We start from the raw sequence: 17,355 nt of genomic DNA, 5'->3' as shown, positions 1-17,355 counted from the left end.
TGCTCCAGACGCGGGTGGACCGGCCCTTCCAGGGTGGCTCTGCAATGCTCCTTTTCAGTGCCTTCAGACAGCCACATTCTTTTTTAGATTCTCTGGTCAGCCTCCTCTGGCAGGTTTGCAACTGAACTGCTGTCCTGGGGTTTTCTCAACATTGGTTTCATGTTAGAATCAGCAGGGGGAAAGGAAAAAACTGCTAATATCTGAGCTTCACCTCCAGAAATTCTAATTTTATTGGGCTGAGATGCAGCCTGGGTGTGTGGAGTTTTACAAGCTCCCCAGTGATTTCAATGTCCCATCAAGGTTGAGAGGCTTTGCCTTAAGGCAACTGCAGATTTCTACTTTGGTCCACTGAGTGCTGATTTTTCTCCTAGAGGGTCACTTCCCATGGATCAGGTGCCAAGTGCTTCTCAAGCATTACATTGTTTAATTCTTTAACCAGGCTGCCAGGCAGTGGAGAAGAGCAATGGTGCAGAGGAAGGAGTCAGGTATTATTCCATGAAGACCTGGGTTTGATCTCAGCCCCACTGCCTACCAGTCAGGTGACTTGGGGCAAGTTACCTAATCCCTCCGAATCTTTGAGCCCTCATCTGTGAAATGGAAATAACAATATCTGCTTCTTAAGGCAGCTGTGAGGAATAAATGAGGCAGCAGATGGAAATCCGCTAGCCCAGAGTCATTGCCACCATCCTGGCTCCATTCAGTGGGAGAAGTGGGAGAGGCTGAGATATCATATTCTTTGAGGGTCCTTGAGAAAGGGGGGTGCTCCCCCATCATATCCTGGCCCACAGACTATGGCCAAGGTGTATGTTTGTTGTTGTTTTATTACAAGCATCAAGAATAACTTTCGGTAGTTTTTTTGTTTGTTTTGTTTTTGTTTGTTTTTAATACTTATTTGGCTACGAGGGATCTTAGTTGTGGCACATGGAATTGTCTATCTTCCTTAGAGCATTTGGGATCTTTAGTTGTGGCATGTGGGATCTAGTTCCCTGACCAGGGATCAAACCCAGGCAGCCTGCATTGGGAGTGTGGAGCCTTAGCCACTGGACCCCCAGGGAAGTCTCTGCAGTGTTCATTTTCTTCTATTAATCAACAATTTTATTTACAAAGTAGTTCGTATGTTAAACAATGCTGCTGCTGCTGCTGCTGCTTAGTCGCTCAGTCATGCCCAACTCTTTGCAACCTCATGGACTGTAGCCCACCAGGCTCCTCTGTTCATGGAATTCTCCAGGCAAGAATACTGGAGTGGGTTGCCATTTCCTTCTCCAGGAGATCTTCCTGACCCAGAGATCGAATCCGGGTCTCCTGCATTGCAAGCAGATTCTTTACCCTCTGAGCCACCGGGAAAGCCCCATGTTAAATAATATGTGCACCCAAATTAAGAATATAAACCCTTCTTAATGAGATGCACAGGCAGTTGGCTAAAGAAAAATAATTTAAAGGTGGAAAGGTAACTGAGAGTCAACCTCCACTGAGAACACTACAGGCTCTTTGCCTTCACAGAGTCCAGGTAAGGAGGAGGGACGGGGCAGAAGCTGCAGACACCGACCTGCAGGGCCTGAGTGGAGAAAACCTGGTCACCCCTTGGCACAGGCCAAATGGAAAGGCGAGGACATGAGGCAGACACCCCTGAGATGCCAGGCCAGGGAGCTCACACTGACTCTTGTGTGTGGGTATGTGTGTGTGAGTGTGCGTAGTACTCAAGGTGTAAGTCCAACAGTCCCAGAGGGGCCACATTCCCAAGCATTCCTCCCACTCGCCAGGCTCCCTGCTAACTTTGCTGCTCTGACCCTTTGGATCTCTCTGGGCTGCTTGCTTCTCTCTTTTGGATGAAAGGTGTGTTCCCAGGAGAGCCTTCCAACAGGGTCACCTCCTCCATGACTGTTCTTGAGTGTTCCCTGTGTGCAGCCTCCCTTGTGCCCTCTGACCCCAGTGGGGAGCCCTATTGCACACTCCTTGGTCAGCAAGTGAGCAGCAGCAGCAGAGCTCCCCTACACAGACGTCAGCCTAGAGCCACAGGTCCCCTCTCCCCACCCCTGTATATGGAGAAGCAGAGATGGACCAGCCAGGAGAAGCAACCCTAACCCTCCCCCACCCCGCCCCGCCCATCTTTAGGGGCAAGATGACATTTATACTTGTCATAGTTCAAATTTCTTTAAACAAGAAAACACAAGAAAATCAAAATATGGGGGCAGGGGAAAAAAAAGAAAAAAAAAAGGAAAATCAAAATATGACATTCATCTGGGGTGACAGAGTAAAGAAATGCTGAATCCCGAGCTGAGAAGCCAAATAAAAATAATCATCAATAGCAAACCAGCTCTGCCTTTAACCCCTTCCCGTCAGCACTTTTCACCATGCGTGCCTGAGTGCTAAGTCAACTCTGTGCAACCCTATGGACTGCAGCCTGCCAGGTTCCTCTGTCCATGGGATTCTCCAGGCAAGAATACTGGAGTGGGTTGTCCTTTCCTCCTCCAGGGGATCTTCCCGACCCAGGGATTGAACCCGTGTCTCTTACATCTACCTACATTGGCAGGCAGGTTCTTTACTACTAGCACCACCCGGGAAGCTCCACTTTTCACCATATGCTGCTGATATTCTTGAATCAAGAATGTGGCTCCCGTGACTTTTAAGTCCTTCTATGAAAGTCCCTTTGCCAAAACTTAATTCCTGGTTGAGTCTGGGTCCAGGCAGCTCCTGTGAGAAACGATGCGATTTCCACATAGTCTGAACTTCCGGTTTCCCTCTGGTCACAAGCTGAGCTGGACCCAAATCTCTGTATCCTGAACTCCCCTCTTGCCAGGACCTGCCCTTGCCAGTGTCCTCCCCGAGGGCTGGGTCTGCAGTCATGGCTTCCAGCTGGGGAAAGAACCCCGTCTCCTCCTCAAGAAAAAAACACTAGACAGGATAAGGCAAACTATAGATACAGACACCACAAGGGTTCCTTTAGCCTGGAGGCATCTGAGAAACCTCAGTCTTTGAGGCCTACCTGCCCCTGGCCTTACTCCTGCCCCTACGCTCCTTTCTGGAAAATGTCCCAGTTCTTATTTATGTGCATCCGAAGTCGGCCAGGGAGGGGCAGCCAGGATGTGAGGCCCTGGAGGTTGTTGCTTGATTAGGTGGGACTGTCCCCACTGGGACACCTCTGTATGCCCGAGGCATCCTCAGCCCAGGGACAGAGGAGGACTCTAAAGCTGAGGAAATGGGGAGGTGAGGATTTTGGGACCTGCAGCAGCAGGGACTTCCCCTAGAACCGCAGAGGGAAATACCACAGAGTGGAAACAAGTAACAAGGGGAGGGGGAGGAAAAAGAGAAGAAAGGAGAGAGAAGGAGGGAGCTAGGCAGGGTGACAGGGAGTTGAAGGAAGCACCTTATAAGACCTGGGACACAGGCCTGTGGGGACCCTGTCATGGGGCTCCAGAGAACAAGTGGTTTGTAGACGCCTCACCTTCATATTAAAGACCCAGTCAGTACAGAAGAGGAGCTTTACCCAGTCAGCAAAGACCCAAGAAAGCTTCTGTAGGTACTTAACGTACCTGAACTGTACATTTAAAAATGGCCCAATGAGGGCTTCCCTGGTGGCTCAGTGGTAAAGAATCTGCCTGCCAATGTAGGAGACATGGGTTTGATCCCTGGTGCGTGGACGATCCCACATGCTGCGGGCAACTAAGACTATACGCCACAACTCTTAAGCCTGTGCTCTAGAGCCTGGGAGCCACAACTACCGAGCCCATGTGCTGCAGCTACTGAAGCCTGCGCGCCCTAGAGCCCACGCTCTGCAGCAAGAGAAGATGTCTCTGCAATGAAAAGCCCATGCGCTGCAACTAGAGAGCAGCCCCCGCTCACAACAACTAGAGAAAAACCAGTGCAGCAACAAAGATCCAGCACAGCCAAAAATAAATAATAAAAAAATTTCAGTGGCCAAATGGTACATTTTATGATGTGTGTAAGTATGTTGCACAAAAGTTGAAGTAAAAGTTTTATGCTATGTTATACCAAAAAAATGAAAGGAAAGGGCACAGTTTCTTTGGAAAAGTGCCTGGTGATTCCTCAAAAGGGTAAACACAGAATTACCATTTGTTGTTCAGTCGCCCAATCGTGTCTGACTCTTTGCAACCCCATGGATTGCAGCACACCAGGCTTCCCTGCCCTTCACTAGCTCCTGGAGTCTGCTTAGACTCATGTCCATTGAGCCATCCAACCATCTCATCCTCTGTCACCCCTTTATCCTCTTGCCCACAATCTTTCCCAGCATCAGGGCCTTTTCTAATGAGTTGACTCTTTGCATCAGGTAGCCAAAGTATTGGAGCTTCAGCTTCAGTCCTTCCAATGAATATTCAGGGTTGATGTCCTTTACCATATGACCTAGCAATTCCATTCCCTGGTATATGCCCAAGAGAAATGAAGGCATTCACTCACATGAAAACTTGTATACAAATAGCAGCATTATCCATGTTCATAGCAGCATTATCCATCATAACCAAAAAGTGGAAACATAATACAGTCTATTCATACAATGGAATATTATTTGGCCATAAAGTAATGAAGTACTGACTCATGCTACAGCATGGATGTCCCTCAGAAATGCTACTCTGAGGGAAAGAAGCCAACCACAAAAGACCACTCATTGCATGAATCTATTTATATGAAATTCCCAGGATCTAGGTACATTTGTCGCGACAGAAAGGTTTAGTGGTTATGTAGAATTGGGAAGGGGTTGGAGGGAAATAGAAAGTATAGTTAACACAATTTGGAGTTTCTTTGTGGGGTGATGAAAATGTTCTAGAATTAGATAGTAGTCATGGTTATGCAACTTTATGAATATATTAAAACCCATTAAATTGTACATGTTAAAAGCATGAACTTCATGGTATATGAATTATATCTTATTTAAAGAATAAGATTTTAAAAAACTTTAAAAAAGTAGTCTCCTGGGGAAAGTATAGCCATGACTCCAGAATCCTCGCTGGCAATTCCTTTCCTTTCTGTGACAGGAACCCAGCAGGTTGGGGTCTGCAGAACTGAGAAGCTCCTGTCTCAGGCATCACAGATTCAGGGTGCTCCCAGCAGGGAGGGGAGGCATGGAAGGACGATGGGAGAGAGGACCTCGGGGTGTGAGGAGGGAGAAGAGGGCACAGACTCCCCAGCTCAGTGCCCGTCCTCTCCCATCCCCACACTCCCTGGCTCTGGGGCCCCAGTCACATTGCCCATTCCAAGAACCACCTGGTTGTGGGAGAAGCCCCCATGGGAGAAGGCAGGGAGGTCAGGGACACAGGCAGGAGCCTGGGACAGGCAAGCCAGGGGGTTGACCTCACAGGACCCAGCATCCTGGCCTTCCCGGAAGTAGATGGAGTCAGCAGAATCCATGGAGGGCTCCTGGTCAAAGAAGTTGTAGGGTCGCAAGAAGAAGCCCACACCGTTCCCCACCGTCACCGTGTTGGGAATGTCCTCTGCATGTGGGATGTGCAGGAAACCGGCTGTCACCCAGGCCACCAAGTCCTAGTGGGGGAAGAAGGAGGATCATGAGGCCTGGTGCTGCTAAGGACACTTTTGCCTCCCACAGTGGCCTCATACAGAAGGACTGAGCTCATCAGCCAGGAAAAATGTGAAATCATAACACTTTCTTCCTTAGTGAGTCCTACAGACGCCTGGAGGATTCTGACTTGGAAGAGAGTGAGGAGGCTCATGCTTGCTCCCTCTGCCTCCTCCCTCACCCCCACAGGCCCCCTCTCGACTCACTTGCCCAGCAATGGTCTCATTGTTGATGAAGTCACTGAAGTCCAGGGTGGGGCTCCAGGCGTCATTCAAATTATAGATGCTGGTGCTGCTGGGCTCCCCCTCCTTCCGCTGGGTCACGGCCAGCTGGTACCTGCAGGGGGTTTGGATTAGACCCACAAGATCATCGACCCATCCTGCTGCCTGAAGCTGCACTGAGGAGAGGACACAAAGGGGAAAGGAGCACAGAGGTCTTAGGGTGTCCAGCCTCTTTATCATCCTCTGTCCACTTCCCACTCTCTCTCTCACAAAGTTCCTGCATGTGTTCAATATCATGTATTTCAAACATCTACTAGCCCATCGTTCAGACTTCAGGTGGGACTGTGGCTCACGCCTCCATGCACATGGGACTCTGGGCCTGCATGCATAGGCACAGACATGGCCTGATTCCCATCTTAGGTCAATTTCAGTATCTCATGTACCTGGATTTTAGGGAGGACTCCCTCAGAGATGTGCTCCTTTCTTCCTCTTTTCTTCCCTCCTTCAACCTTTTTTTTTGGTATTGGAGTATAGTCAGTTAACAATGTTGTGATAGTCTCAGGTGGACAGCAAAGGGACTCGGTCACACACATTCATGTATCCATTCTCCCCCAAACTCCCGTCCCATTCAGGTTGCCACATAACATTGAGCAAACTTCTTTGTGCTACACAGTGGGATCTCGTTGGTTATCCATTTTATTTTTTTTATTTTTGGCTGCATGGGGTCTTTGCTGCTGTGAGCCCAGGCTTTTTCTAGTTGCAGGGAGCGGGGACTAGTCTTCGTTGTGCAGCACGGGCTCTAGGCACGAGGGCTTCAGTAGTGGCGGCTCAGAGGTCTAGAGTGCTGGCTCAGTAGTTGTGATGAATGGGCTCAGTTGCCCTGCAGCATGTGGGAATCTTAGCTCCCTGACCAGGGATCGAGCCTATGTCCCCTGCATTGGCAGGTGGATTCTTAGCCACTGGACCACCAAGGAAGCCCAATTTTAAGTATAGCTGCGTGTATATGTCGATCCCAAACTCCCCAACTATCCCTTCCCCTCACCCTTCCTTCCTGGCAACTATAAGTTTGTTCTCTAAATCTGTGAGTCTGTTTCTATTTTGTAAAGAAGTTCATTTGTATAATTTTTTTTTTTTAGATTCGAATATAAGGGATGTCATACGATATTTCTCCTTCTTTGTCCGACTTACTTCACTCAGTATGACAATCTCTAGGTTCATTCATGTTGCTGCAAATGTCCTCCACCCTACCAATGCCCCTACCCCTGTTTCATTGAGAGATAAATGACCACTGGTGGTTAAATTTCATACATTTTATGTTAGGGTGTTCTTCCAAGGTACTTAAAGAAATCTGATTTACTAGGTTGAGCATACTCCTTAAATTATTATTTTATGTGGCTGGGTTTCAACTGACCTTCTCCTTCTGAGGAGCTGAAGCCATTACTTCTTGTAATGGCTGAGTAATATTTCATTGTGTATGTGTACCATATGTTCTTTATCCATTCCTCTGTTGATGGACATTTAGGCTGTTTCCATGTCTTAACTGTAAACAGTACTGTAAAGAGTGCTGCAATGAACACTGGATACTTTTAGGACACATGTATACATGAACACATGTATACTTTTCGATCATGTTTTCTCTGGGTATATGTCCAGGAGTGGGATTGCAGGACCATATGGTAGTTCTATTTTTTAGTGTTTAAGGAATGTCCGTACTACGTTCTCCATAGTGGCTGTGCCAATTTACATTCCCACAAGTAGTATAGGGGGTGTTCTCTTCTCACCACACCCTCTCCAGCATTTGTTTACAGACTTTTTAATAACTATTTTGACTCAATCTTTTTTTATATGTTTTTTTTTAATGTGGACCATTTTTTAAAAGTCTACTGAGTTTGTTATAATCTTGCTTCTGTTTCATGTTTTGGCTTTTTGGCCACGAGAAATATGGGATCTTAGCTCCCTGACCAGGGATCAAACCCACAACCCCTGCACTGGAAGGTGAAGTCTTAACCCCTGGACTGCCAGGGAAGTCTCTCCTCTCCAACCTTGATTATGAGCATTTTAAACATACAGAAAACTTGAAAGAGTATAGTGAACACCCACATACCCACCTCATAGATTCTACTGATGCCTTAAACGTTTTTTTCCATTTAATTCAGTATCTATTTTTCCATTCATCCATTCACCCAGTAGGCTTCAATTTGAGCAGCCTAAGATTGTGGCTGTACGAATGCATGTGTGTGAGAATGTGCGGTTGTGAGTGTGTACACACTCCCATGGGAGGTGGGGAACCTGGGTTCCCAGCAACACATAGCCTTTTGTACCATCCACCTCCCCCAATGCCTCCCTTACATCCCATCACTCACCTTGCCCAGCTGAAGGCTCTCTCCATGGAGCTGTTCTGGGGCAGCGGCCCCCCAGCAAAGCTGACGGTCTGGATGCGGTAGCCCCGAGGGTGCCCCCACTTGTTGCTCTGGTTGCTGGCCAGGTACAGGTAGCGAGGGGAGGGCCCTCCCAGGGGGAAGGCAGCCTGCTCCTCGGTCTCCAGCTGCTTCCGGGTCACCTGCAGCCTCTGTATCTGGTGCTCGGGGCTCCAGGGTACCACCATGGGGACAAAAGCCATGTCTTCAGCCCAGACCCAATTCTCCAGTCCTGCGGGAGTGGAGTGGGGAGAAGGGAGGAGCAAGAGCTAGTCAGGCAGCCACACTGCCCCCTCTGGAGTCTGCCTGCTCCTGGCTTCAGAGTAGGAGCCAAAGACAAGGCCAGACTGAGCGTGTCCCTTGCTTCCTTCCCCTCTCCCCAGAATGTCCTTGATCCAGAGATTTGGAGAAGGTTTTCCTTCTGGACATCATCTCTGGTAATAACCCCAGATGCCCTACGACTGAGTTTCCATTGACCTTCTCCTTCTGAGGAGCTGAAGGTAGGGTAGTTTACCTGAGGTTGGAGCAGTCTAGCAGGCGATGTGCAGAGTCAGGTTCTTTCTGACCTGAGGAAAAGGTCTGCATATCATATCTGAAGCTCCATCATTAGAACTGCTTTCTCATGAACATAATCACAGCAGTAGCTCAATTTACTGAACTTGCAGGAGTTCTACACAGGCAGTGTGCTGAGGGCTTTACATGGATTGATGCTTTACTTACACAACAACCCATTTTATGGATGGGACAACTGAGGCTTAGATGTGCCCCGGTTTGTCACCAAGGGCACGTGGTTAGTTTCATGGGAATGCCGGAGACCTAGGTCTCAGTCTGGTCCTACACTGACTATACATGAGTACCCAGAGGAAACCAACATCAAGTGGCTCCACCACCCATGGCCAGCAGACATGCAGGCCAGCGGGAGGAAAGTCAGCCCCCAGGCCCAACACCGCTGGAGCTCAGTGGTGTTTTCTATTGTTTTGGGTTTGGCACAGAATTAGGCACAGTATGTTGCCTACATATTTGTTTTAAACGAATTTACTGGAGTCCAGCTAGGTTCCACATTAGGAGTCAACTTAAGTGATCTGAGACCAAAGAACAGTAAACCAAAACATGCCGGAAGTTCCCTCCATACCTTCAAAAGATTAGAGAGAGCAGAGACTGATTAAGCAAAGCCTCAGTTTCCTCTTGTGAATTACTGCTCTTAGTCCACACTCCACATTGTTTGCTTATGTGTGTGTTAGTTGCTCAGTCATTTCTGACTGTTTGTGAGTCCATGGACTGTAGGTCTCCAAGCTCCTCTGTCTATGAAATTTTCCAGGCAAGAATACTGGAATGGGTAAGCATTCCCTTCTCTAGGGGATCTTCCCAACCCAGGGATCGAACCAGAGTCTCCTGCCTTGCAGGCAGATTCTGTACCATCTGAGCCACCGGTGAAGCCTTTCTACTTATAGATGATAACTACAGGCCAAGAGTTCTCTTTTCTGGTACAGCCATACAAGCAAACTCATATGGATAATACTAACAATAATAGCTAATACTTTTCCATGCGTATCAGGCACCATTGCATGTGCTTTAAGGTTTGCCATAGAGACTTCTCAAGTGGTCCAGTGGCTAAGACTCAAGCTCCCAATGCAGGGGGCCCAGGTTTGATCCCTGGTCAGGGAACTAGATACACATGAATCAACTAAGAACTCACATGCAACCTGGTGCTGCCAAATAGATAAGTAAATACATAAATATTTTTCAGCCTGGATGGCAGGAAGCTTGAGGGAGAATGGATACAAGTATATGTATGGCTGAGTCCCTTTGCTATCTACCTGAAACTATCACAACACTATTAATCAGTTATTCTCCAATAAAAGGTTTGTTTGTTTGTTTTTAAAAAGGATTTCCCTGTCCAATCGGGGGACATGGGTTCAATTCCTAGTCTGGGAAAATTCCACATGCCTTGGGGAAACTAAGCCCGTGCACCTCAACTACAGTGTCTGCACTCTAGAGTCTGTGCTCTGCAACAAGAGAAACCACCACAGTGAGAAGCCTAGGCACTGCAGCTAGAGAAACCCCACACACAGCAACAGACACAGCATAGCCACGAATAGACAAGTACATACATTTTTTAAAAAAGAGTTGTCCTAGTTTGGATGTAGAGATAAAGAGAGACATGAGTGTCAGTTAGAATACATACATATATTTTCTAGTTAAGTCCAATAAGTGACCCTGAAAGCAATGACATCCCAGGAATAATGAGCACATCTGCTCCCCAGATCTTGATTTCTAAATACTATTCTCCAATAAAAGAAACCAGAGATTCTTGGAGAAGTGGTTGAATCAAGGGTTAGAAGAGGGAAAATACGAGATGGAATAGAAACATATTGTGGTGCCAGAGAGTAAAGAAGTGCTCAAAAAAGGAGGGAGTCATGTCAGCAGGACACAGAAACCAACCTGAAGGCCCTCCCAATGACCAAAGCTGGAACAATTTAGGGAAAAAAATAAATGGTAGTAGGGGGTTCTAACCCTTAGAATAAAATATCCGTGAGTTCATACAGTTATGAATAAATAATTATATATAGAAATAAAATGGAGGGACAACACTTTCTTATGGAAAATTCCAGTGAATAAATGTATAAAGAAAAAGAGAAAAATGTAAATGACACAGTAATAATCACTGTTGCAGGAAAAATCCACCAATAGTTGCTAATATTCGTAGGCAAGAGTTTGAGAAGAAAGAGCTTGAGAAGAAAAGAAATAGTACATTTGCACAGCATCAAAAATTTACCCCAAATATTTGTTAACTGCAAGTGGAAAAACAGTAACTTTTGCAATGAGGTAGCTGGAAAATACCACCTTAACCAACTGCTTGAGTCCCCCATCACTGGTGATAAGACATAAGGACATGATGTATCCCATGATACGATGCTCTGAGAAGGGTGTAATGTCATTCCTGTGGTTTTCTTACCCAAGAAACTCCATGAAAACAAAAACACAAGCTCAATCTAATCATGAGACAGTATCAGAGAAAACCCAATGAAAGACATTCTACAAAATGATTGACTAGTATCTTCTAAAGTGTCAGTTCCTGGGACTTCACTGTGGTCCAGTGGTTAAGCCTTACAATGCAGGGGATGTGGGTTTGATTTCTGGTTGGGGGAATCAAAAATCCCATCTAAGATCTCATGTGCTGTGGGGCAAGGAAGCCTACGCACCACAACTATGGAGCCCTCATGTCCTAGAGTGCCTGGCACAACAAGAGAGCCTGTGGGCTGCAAAAAAGATCCTGCTTGATGCAGTGATGATCCCACGTACTGCAACTAAGACTGGACGCAGCCAAACAGGTAAATAATAGGAACTGCTGCAGATTGAAGAAGACGATAAAGAGATAGGACATCTAAGCGCAATGTGGGATGCTGGTTTAGATCCTGAAACAGAGAAAGGAAATCAGTGGAAGAACTGATAACATTTTCATCAGGTCTGCCATTTATAATATCGTAATCATGTTAATTTCCTGGGTTTGACTGTCCTGTGTTTATGTAAGATGTTAACATTAAGGGGAGTCAATGAAGCATGTATGGCAACTCTTTATAATGTCTGCAATTTTTCTGTAAGTCTAAAGACATGGAACAGACTGGTTCCAAATAGGAAAAGGAGTATGTCAAGGTTGTATATTGTCACCCTACTTATTTAACTTATATGCAGAGTACATCATGAGAAATGCTGGGCTGGAAGAAGCACAAGCTGGAATCAAGATTGCCGGGAGAAATATCAATAACCTCAGATATACAGATGACACCACCCTTATGGCAGAACGTGAAGAGGAACTAAAAAGCCTCTTGACGAAAGTGAAAGAGGAGAGTGAAAAAGTTGGCTTTAAGCTCACATTCAGAAAACGAAGATCATGGCATCTGGTCCCATCACCTCATGGGAAATAGATGGGGAAACAGTGGAAACAGTGTCAGACTTCATTTTTTTAGACTCCAAAATCCTGCAGATGGTGATTGCAGCCATGAAATTAAAAGACGCTTACTCCTTGGAAGGAAAGTTATAACCAACCTACACAGCATATTCAAAAGCAGAAACATTACTTTGCCAACAAAGGTCTGTCTAATCAAGGCTATGGTTTTTCCAGTGGTCATGTATGGATGTGAGAGTTGGACTGTGAAGAAAGCTGAGTGCTGAAGAATTGATGCTTTTGATCTGTGGTGTTGGAGAAGACTGTTGAGAGTCCCTTGGATTGCAAGGAGATCCAACCAGTCCATCCTAAAGGAGACCAGTCCTGGGTGTTCATTGGAAGGACTGATGCTAAAGCTGGAACTCCAAAAAAAAATAAAGCTGGAACTCCAATACTTTGGCCACCTCATGGGAAGAGTTGACTCATTGGAAAAGACTCTGATGCTGGGAGGGATTGGGGGCAGGAGGAGAAGGGGACGACAGAGGATGAGATGGCTGGATGGCATCACCGACTTGATGGACCTGAGTTTGAGTGAACTCCGGGAGTTGGTGATGGACAGGGAGGCCCGGTGTGCTGAGATTCATGGGGTCGCAAAGAGTCGGACATGACTGAACAACTGAACTGAACTGAAAGTTATTTCAGGGACTTCCCTGGTGGTCCAGTGGTTAAGAATTCATCTTCCACTGCATAGGATGCAGGTTTGAGCCCTGGTCAAGGAGCTAAAACTTGACATGCCCTGGGGCATCTAAGCCCAAGGGCCACAACTAGCTGAGCCCTCACGTTCTAGAGCCTGCTCTCCACAACAAGAGAAGCTCGTGAGCCGCAACTAGAGAAAGCCCAACCCTGTTGACGAAGAGACCATGCTCTGCAATGAAGGCCCAGCTCAGCCAAAACCAAAAAAGTTATTTCAAAAGAAAAAATGTTTTCAAATAGTCACTAATCCTCACAACAATCTTATGAGAAATGCACCGTTAAACCATTTTACACTTAAGTAAACTGAGATACAAAGAGGATAAGTATAAAGATCTTTCTCTCAGGGTGTGGAGAAAAGGGAACCTTCTTAAGTTGTTAGTAGGAATGTAAATTGGTGCAGCCACCAAGGAGAACAGTATGGAGGTTCCTCAGAAAAGTAAAGATAGAGTTGCCATGTGATCCAGAAATTCCACTTCTGGGCCTGGGAGAAAACTGTAATTCAAAAAAATACATGCACCCCAAAGTTCATAGCCACAGTATTTATGATAGCCAAGACCTAGAAGCAACCTAAGGGCAACAACCGATGATTAGATTAAGAAGATGTGAGATATACATATACACAGTAGAAGTGGCTAGTGACTACCATATTGAACAGAATAAAAGAATAGAAAAAAGCATTTCCCAACAAATGCTGGAGAGGGAACCCTCCTACACTAAAACCTAAAAACAGACTTACTATATGATCCAGCAATCCCACTCCTGGGCATATATTCAGACAAAACTATAATTTGAAAAGATACATGTACCCCTATGTTCATAGCAGCAGTATTTACAATAGTCAACACATGGAAACAACCTAACTGTCCAGTGACAGGTGAATGGATAAAGATAATGTAATACATATACACCATGGAATATTACTGAGCCATAAAAAAGAACAAATGAGGGTCAGTTGAACTGAGGTGGATGAACCTATAGCCTGTTATACAGAGTGAAGTAAACCAGAATGAGAAAACCAAATATTGTATATTAACACATATATATCAAATCTAGAAAAATGGTAGTGGTGAACATATTTGCAGGGCAGGAATGGAGACATAAACGTAGAGAACTGACTTGTGGACACAGCGAGGGAAGGAGAGGGTGGGATGAATTCAGAGTGTAGCACTGAAATACTTTGTGTAAAATAACTAATGGGAAGCTCCTGTATAATGCAGGAGCTCAGCCAGGTGCTCTGTGATGACCTAGAGGGGTGGGATGGGAAAGAGTGGGAGGGAGACTCATGAGGGAGGGGATACATACATGTATACACACACACACGCTTATGGCTGATTCACATTGTCGAACGGCAGAAACTAACACAACGTTGTTAAGAAATTATATTCCAATTAAAAAATTTCATAAATAATAAAATGCAGCACAAATTGACATATCTATGAAACAGAAACAGATTTACAGCTATAGAAACAGATTTGTGGTTGCTGTGGGGGAGGGATGATTGGGAGTTTGAGGTTAGCAGACATAAACTACTATATATAGAATGGATAAACAACAAAGACCTACTGCATAGCACAGAGAACTATATTCAATATCCTGAGATAAACCATAATGGAAAATAATATGAAATATATATATATATATGTGTGTGTGTATGTATAACTGAATCACTTTGCTGCATAGCAGAAATTAACACAACATAGTAAATCAACTAAACTTCAATTAAAAAAAAACGGTTGCTCTCACATTTTCCAGGAGCTCTTCATGTGGTCCCTACTCCTCCATTATAACCTAAGCCTCCTGAGAGCAGAGATGTGGTTTCTTTTGTTAAACTGTTTTAGTGCAGTGCTTGGCACAAATATGCATTCAGTAAATATTTGTTGTTTGCATGAGTGTAATATGTTGTTATGTGAGAAATTAGAACTGAGAAAATATATGTACATTATGATTGAAAAATTTCAGTAAAAATCTATACCAGTATATCTTACCATGGGGCTTCCCAGGTGGCTCAGTAGTAAAGAACCCACCTGCCAATGCAGTAGACGTGGGTTCCATCCCTGGGTTGGGAAGACCCCCTGGAGAAGGAAATGCAACCCACTCCAGTACTCTTGCCTCCTCCCATGGACAGAGGAGCCTGGTGGGCTACTGTCCATGGGGTCGCAGAGTTGGTCACGACTGAGCAACTAAACCACCGCTGTGTAGTATCCTATGTAGCACACACCATGATATAGTCTAGAACTGCAGGTGCACAGTTTGAAAAAGGAAAGAATTATTTTTTTAAGCATGAGGGAATAACTATCTAAGGTTGAAAATCTCTGAGGAGTTCGATGACTTTCATATTTATTCATATTTACATCTTTAATGTTTCAAAGAGATTTTTATTCTCTTTGGCCTCCCAACAAGCAGGATATTAGCACCCTGACCAGGGATGGAACCCTGCCTCCTGCAGTGGAAATGTGGAGTCTTAACCACTGGACAACCAAGGAACTGGCACAATGAAAACTTTTAAATCTAGGCTTAAGACTTCAGACTCTTGTATTGGAATCGTTGCCTCTGCCAGCATGTCTTACCTCCCACATCCAGATCCACCTTGTAGTGGGCACTGTGGGTGTGGACAGTGCCCAGTGTGTTCTCCCGGACCTGGTTTCCATATCTTCGGGCAGCACCAAAGAGAAACACTGAGCTGATGTAGCCTGTGGCATGGAATTTGACTTCTATGGCCCCATTGGGGTGGAAGACCATATCCCACACATAGTCATAATTAAGCATCGTGGACACAGACCTGAAGACCAGCACTGTCTCCACAACACCCCCAAAATAGTGGGAATGAAAATCTGAGTGGTGTCGCCTTAGGGGCAGGCCATTGTTCTCCTCAAACACACAAAAGGCGTCTTGTAGTGTCTTGGGGGCTTGGGACTCCAGAAGGAAGTGCCAGTCCACGTAGGTAGCCAGATAGGGACAGTCCACCCCACGGCTCAGGGGCGTGGAAAAGTACCCCAAACCAAAGTTGGCATCTGCATACCGGCCTCTCAAGGCAAAAGGAGAATTTCCACCATAGATGGCCAAGGCCTCCTGGACACTGACTTCATACGCAATTCTCTCCCCCTGGAAGCGGATGTCAAAGATCCTAGGACCACTGAAACCTCCGAGGCCAAAGGAGAAAGTCCACAATGAGGAGGACACTCGATTGCCCTGGACCCTGAAGCGGGGCCCCTGAGGATGGAACTGCAGAGGGGGAGCCAGACCTGGGGGCACCTGGGACTTCAGGGACCAGGACCCACCTGTGCCATTGTCTGGGATCACCACCACATTCACCTGGCCAGCCTCAAACTGCTCCTCCAGCTGGGCCAGACTCTCATAGTAGCGGCCTTGAAAGAACACCTTCTGGATGGTCCACTGGGCAGGGTCCAGAGCCTTGTGATCTACCAGCAGCTCCAACCCCACAGGGTGCAGGAAGAACCCAGCCCCAGAAATGTTGTAGTAGAGGCCAAACCACGTGGCCCTGTCCCCTGACTGCACTCCACGAGGAGCTGAGTTCATGGTCACCAGTTTCTGTCCTCCTTGTTTGTAGGAGCAGCAGTGGTGCAGGACACCAGCAGCCTGGGGCAGCTCTCTGTTGAAGATCATCTGGTCTATGTCCAGGTACTCTCGGAGAAGCACGGGGCGTCGGTAATAGGGCAGGGGGCCCCCATGACGCTCCACGGTCACATCCCGCATGTAGGAGGGCTGGGGCAGCGGCCCCACCACCAGCTCAGTCACATTGGGCTGGGGTTGTTTGCCAAAGAAGACAATGGCCAGTGCCTCCCGGGCAGGTGGGGGGCTCCCCCTGTCCAGGTGGGCCAGGGCTGCAGCCTTGGGGGGCAGCTGAAGTTCTACCGAGAAGACACAGTTGTCTGAGGGTCGGGCCTGGGCTGCATCCACCAGGTCTGGCCCCAGCTGCTGGGTCAGGAAGCTCATCACAGCTGTCAGCTCTTCTCGGCTCAGGTCTGCAAACAGCTGGCTCTGGTCAGGGTGTGTCCAGGGCTGGTCACTGGGGGATCCGGAGGGGCAGCGGGGAGGCAGGCTGGGATGACATTGCTTCCCAACTCCCTCCTCACTCCCAGCACCACCTTCCTCCCTACCCATCGCCAGAAGAGTCCACAAGGACAGAAAAATGAAGATGAACATCTCTAAAACTCCTGGTTGTCCTCAGCCTCTTCAATCGGAATGCAGAATGCAAGATAGACAGACAGTACCTGGGTGCTCAATGCCTCTTTCAGTCTCTGGAGGTTCCTGGCTCTTGGTGGTCCTTCTGGGTGATGGCATGATGGGTAAATTCAAGACAAGCAGCCAAGGAGAGAAGGTTGGCAGGGAGTGGAAGTTGGGGGCAGGCAATGGTCAAACCAGGCTCAGGAGGTGGGACTGAGGTAGAAACCTGGACTTTAAGTGGTCCACGTCAGCCTCTGTCTTCCTGTTCCAAATCAAACACTCAGGTTCAAGGTTGGGGCACAAAGTGGAGGAGGGCTGGGTTTGGGAGACACAGCTGGAGGGAGGAGAGGAAGATGTGACGGGAGC

At 46.8% G+C, this 17,355-nt stretch overlaps 1 protein-coding gene across 1 annotated transcript; it reads right to left on the bottom strand.

Moving 5' to 3' along the window:
- Positions 1–5,019: 5,019 nt before the first annotated feature.
- On the bottom strand, positions 5,020–17,145 carry LOC102287961 (primary amine oxidase, liver isozyme). Its single transcript, XM_070366827.1, has 4 exons — positions 15,372–17,145; positions 8,112–8,397; positions 5,734–5,863; positions 5,020–5,493 (listed from the first exon to the last, which is right to left on the bottom strand). The coding sequence occupies exons 1-4, from the start codon at positions 16,966–16,968 to the stop codon at positions 5,143–5,145; spliced, it is 2,364 nt and encodes a 787-aa protein (XP_070222928.1). The 5' UTR covers positions 16,969–17,145; the 3' UTR covers positions 5,020–5,142.
- Positions 17,146–17,355: the final 210 nt, after the last annotated feature.

Source organism: Bos mutus, unplaced genomic scaffold (assembly GCF_027580195.1).
Source record: "Bos mutus isolate GX-2022 unplaced genomic scaffold, NWIPB_WYAK_1.1 CTG215, whole genome shotgun sequence".
In the NCBI taxonomy this organism is placed as follows: Eukaryota; Metazoa; Chordata; class Mammalia; order Artiodactyla; family Bovidae; genus Bos; species Bos mutus.
The sequence above is the reverse complement of the archived record's forward strand: the minus strand, read 5'-3'. Positions and strand labels throughout refer to the sequence as shown.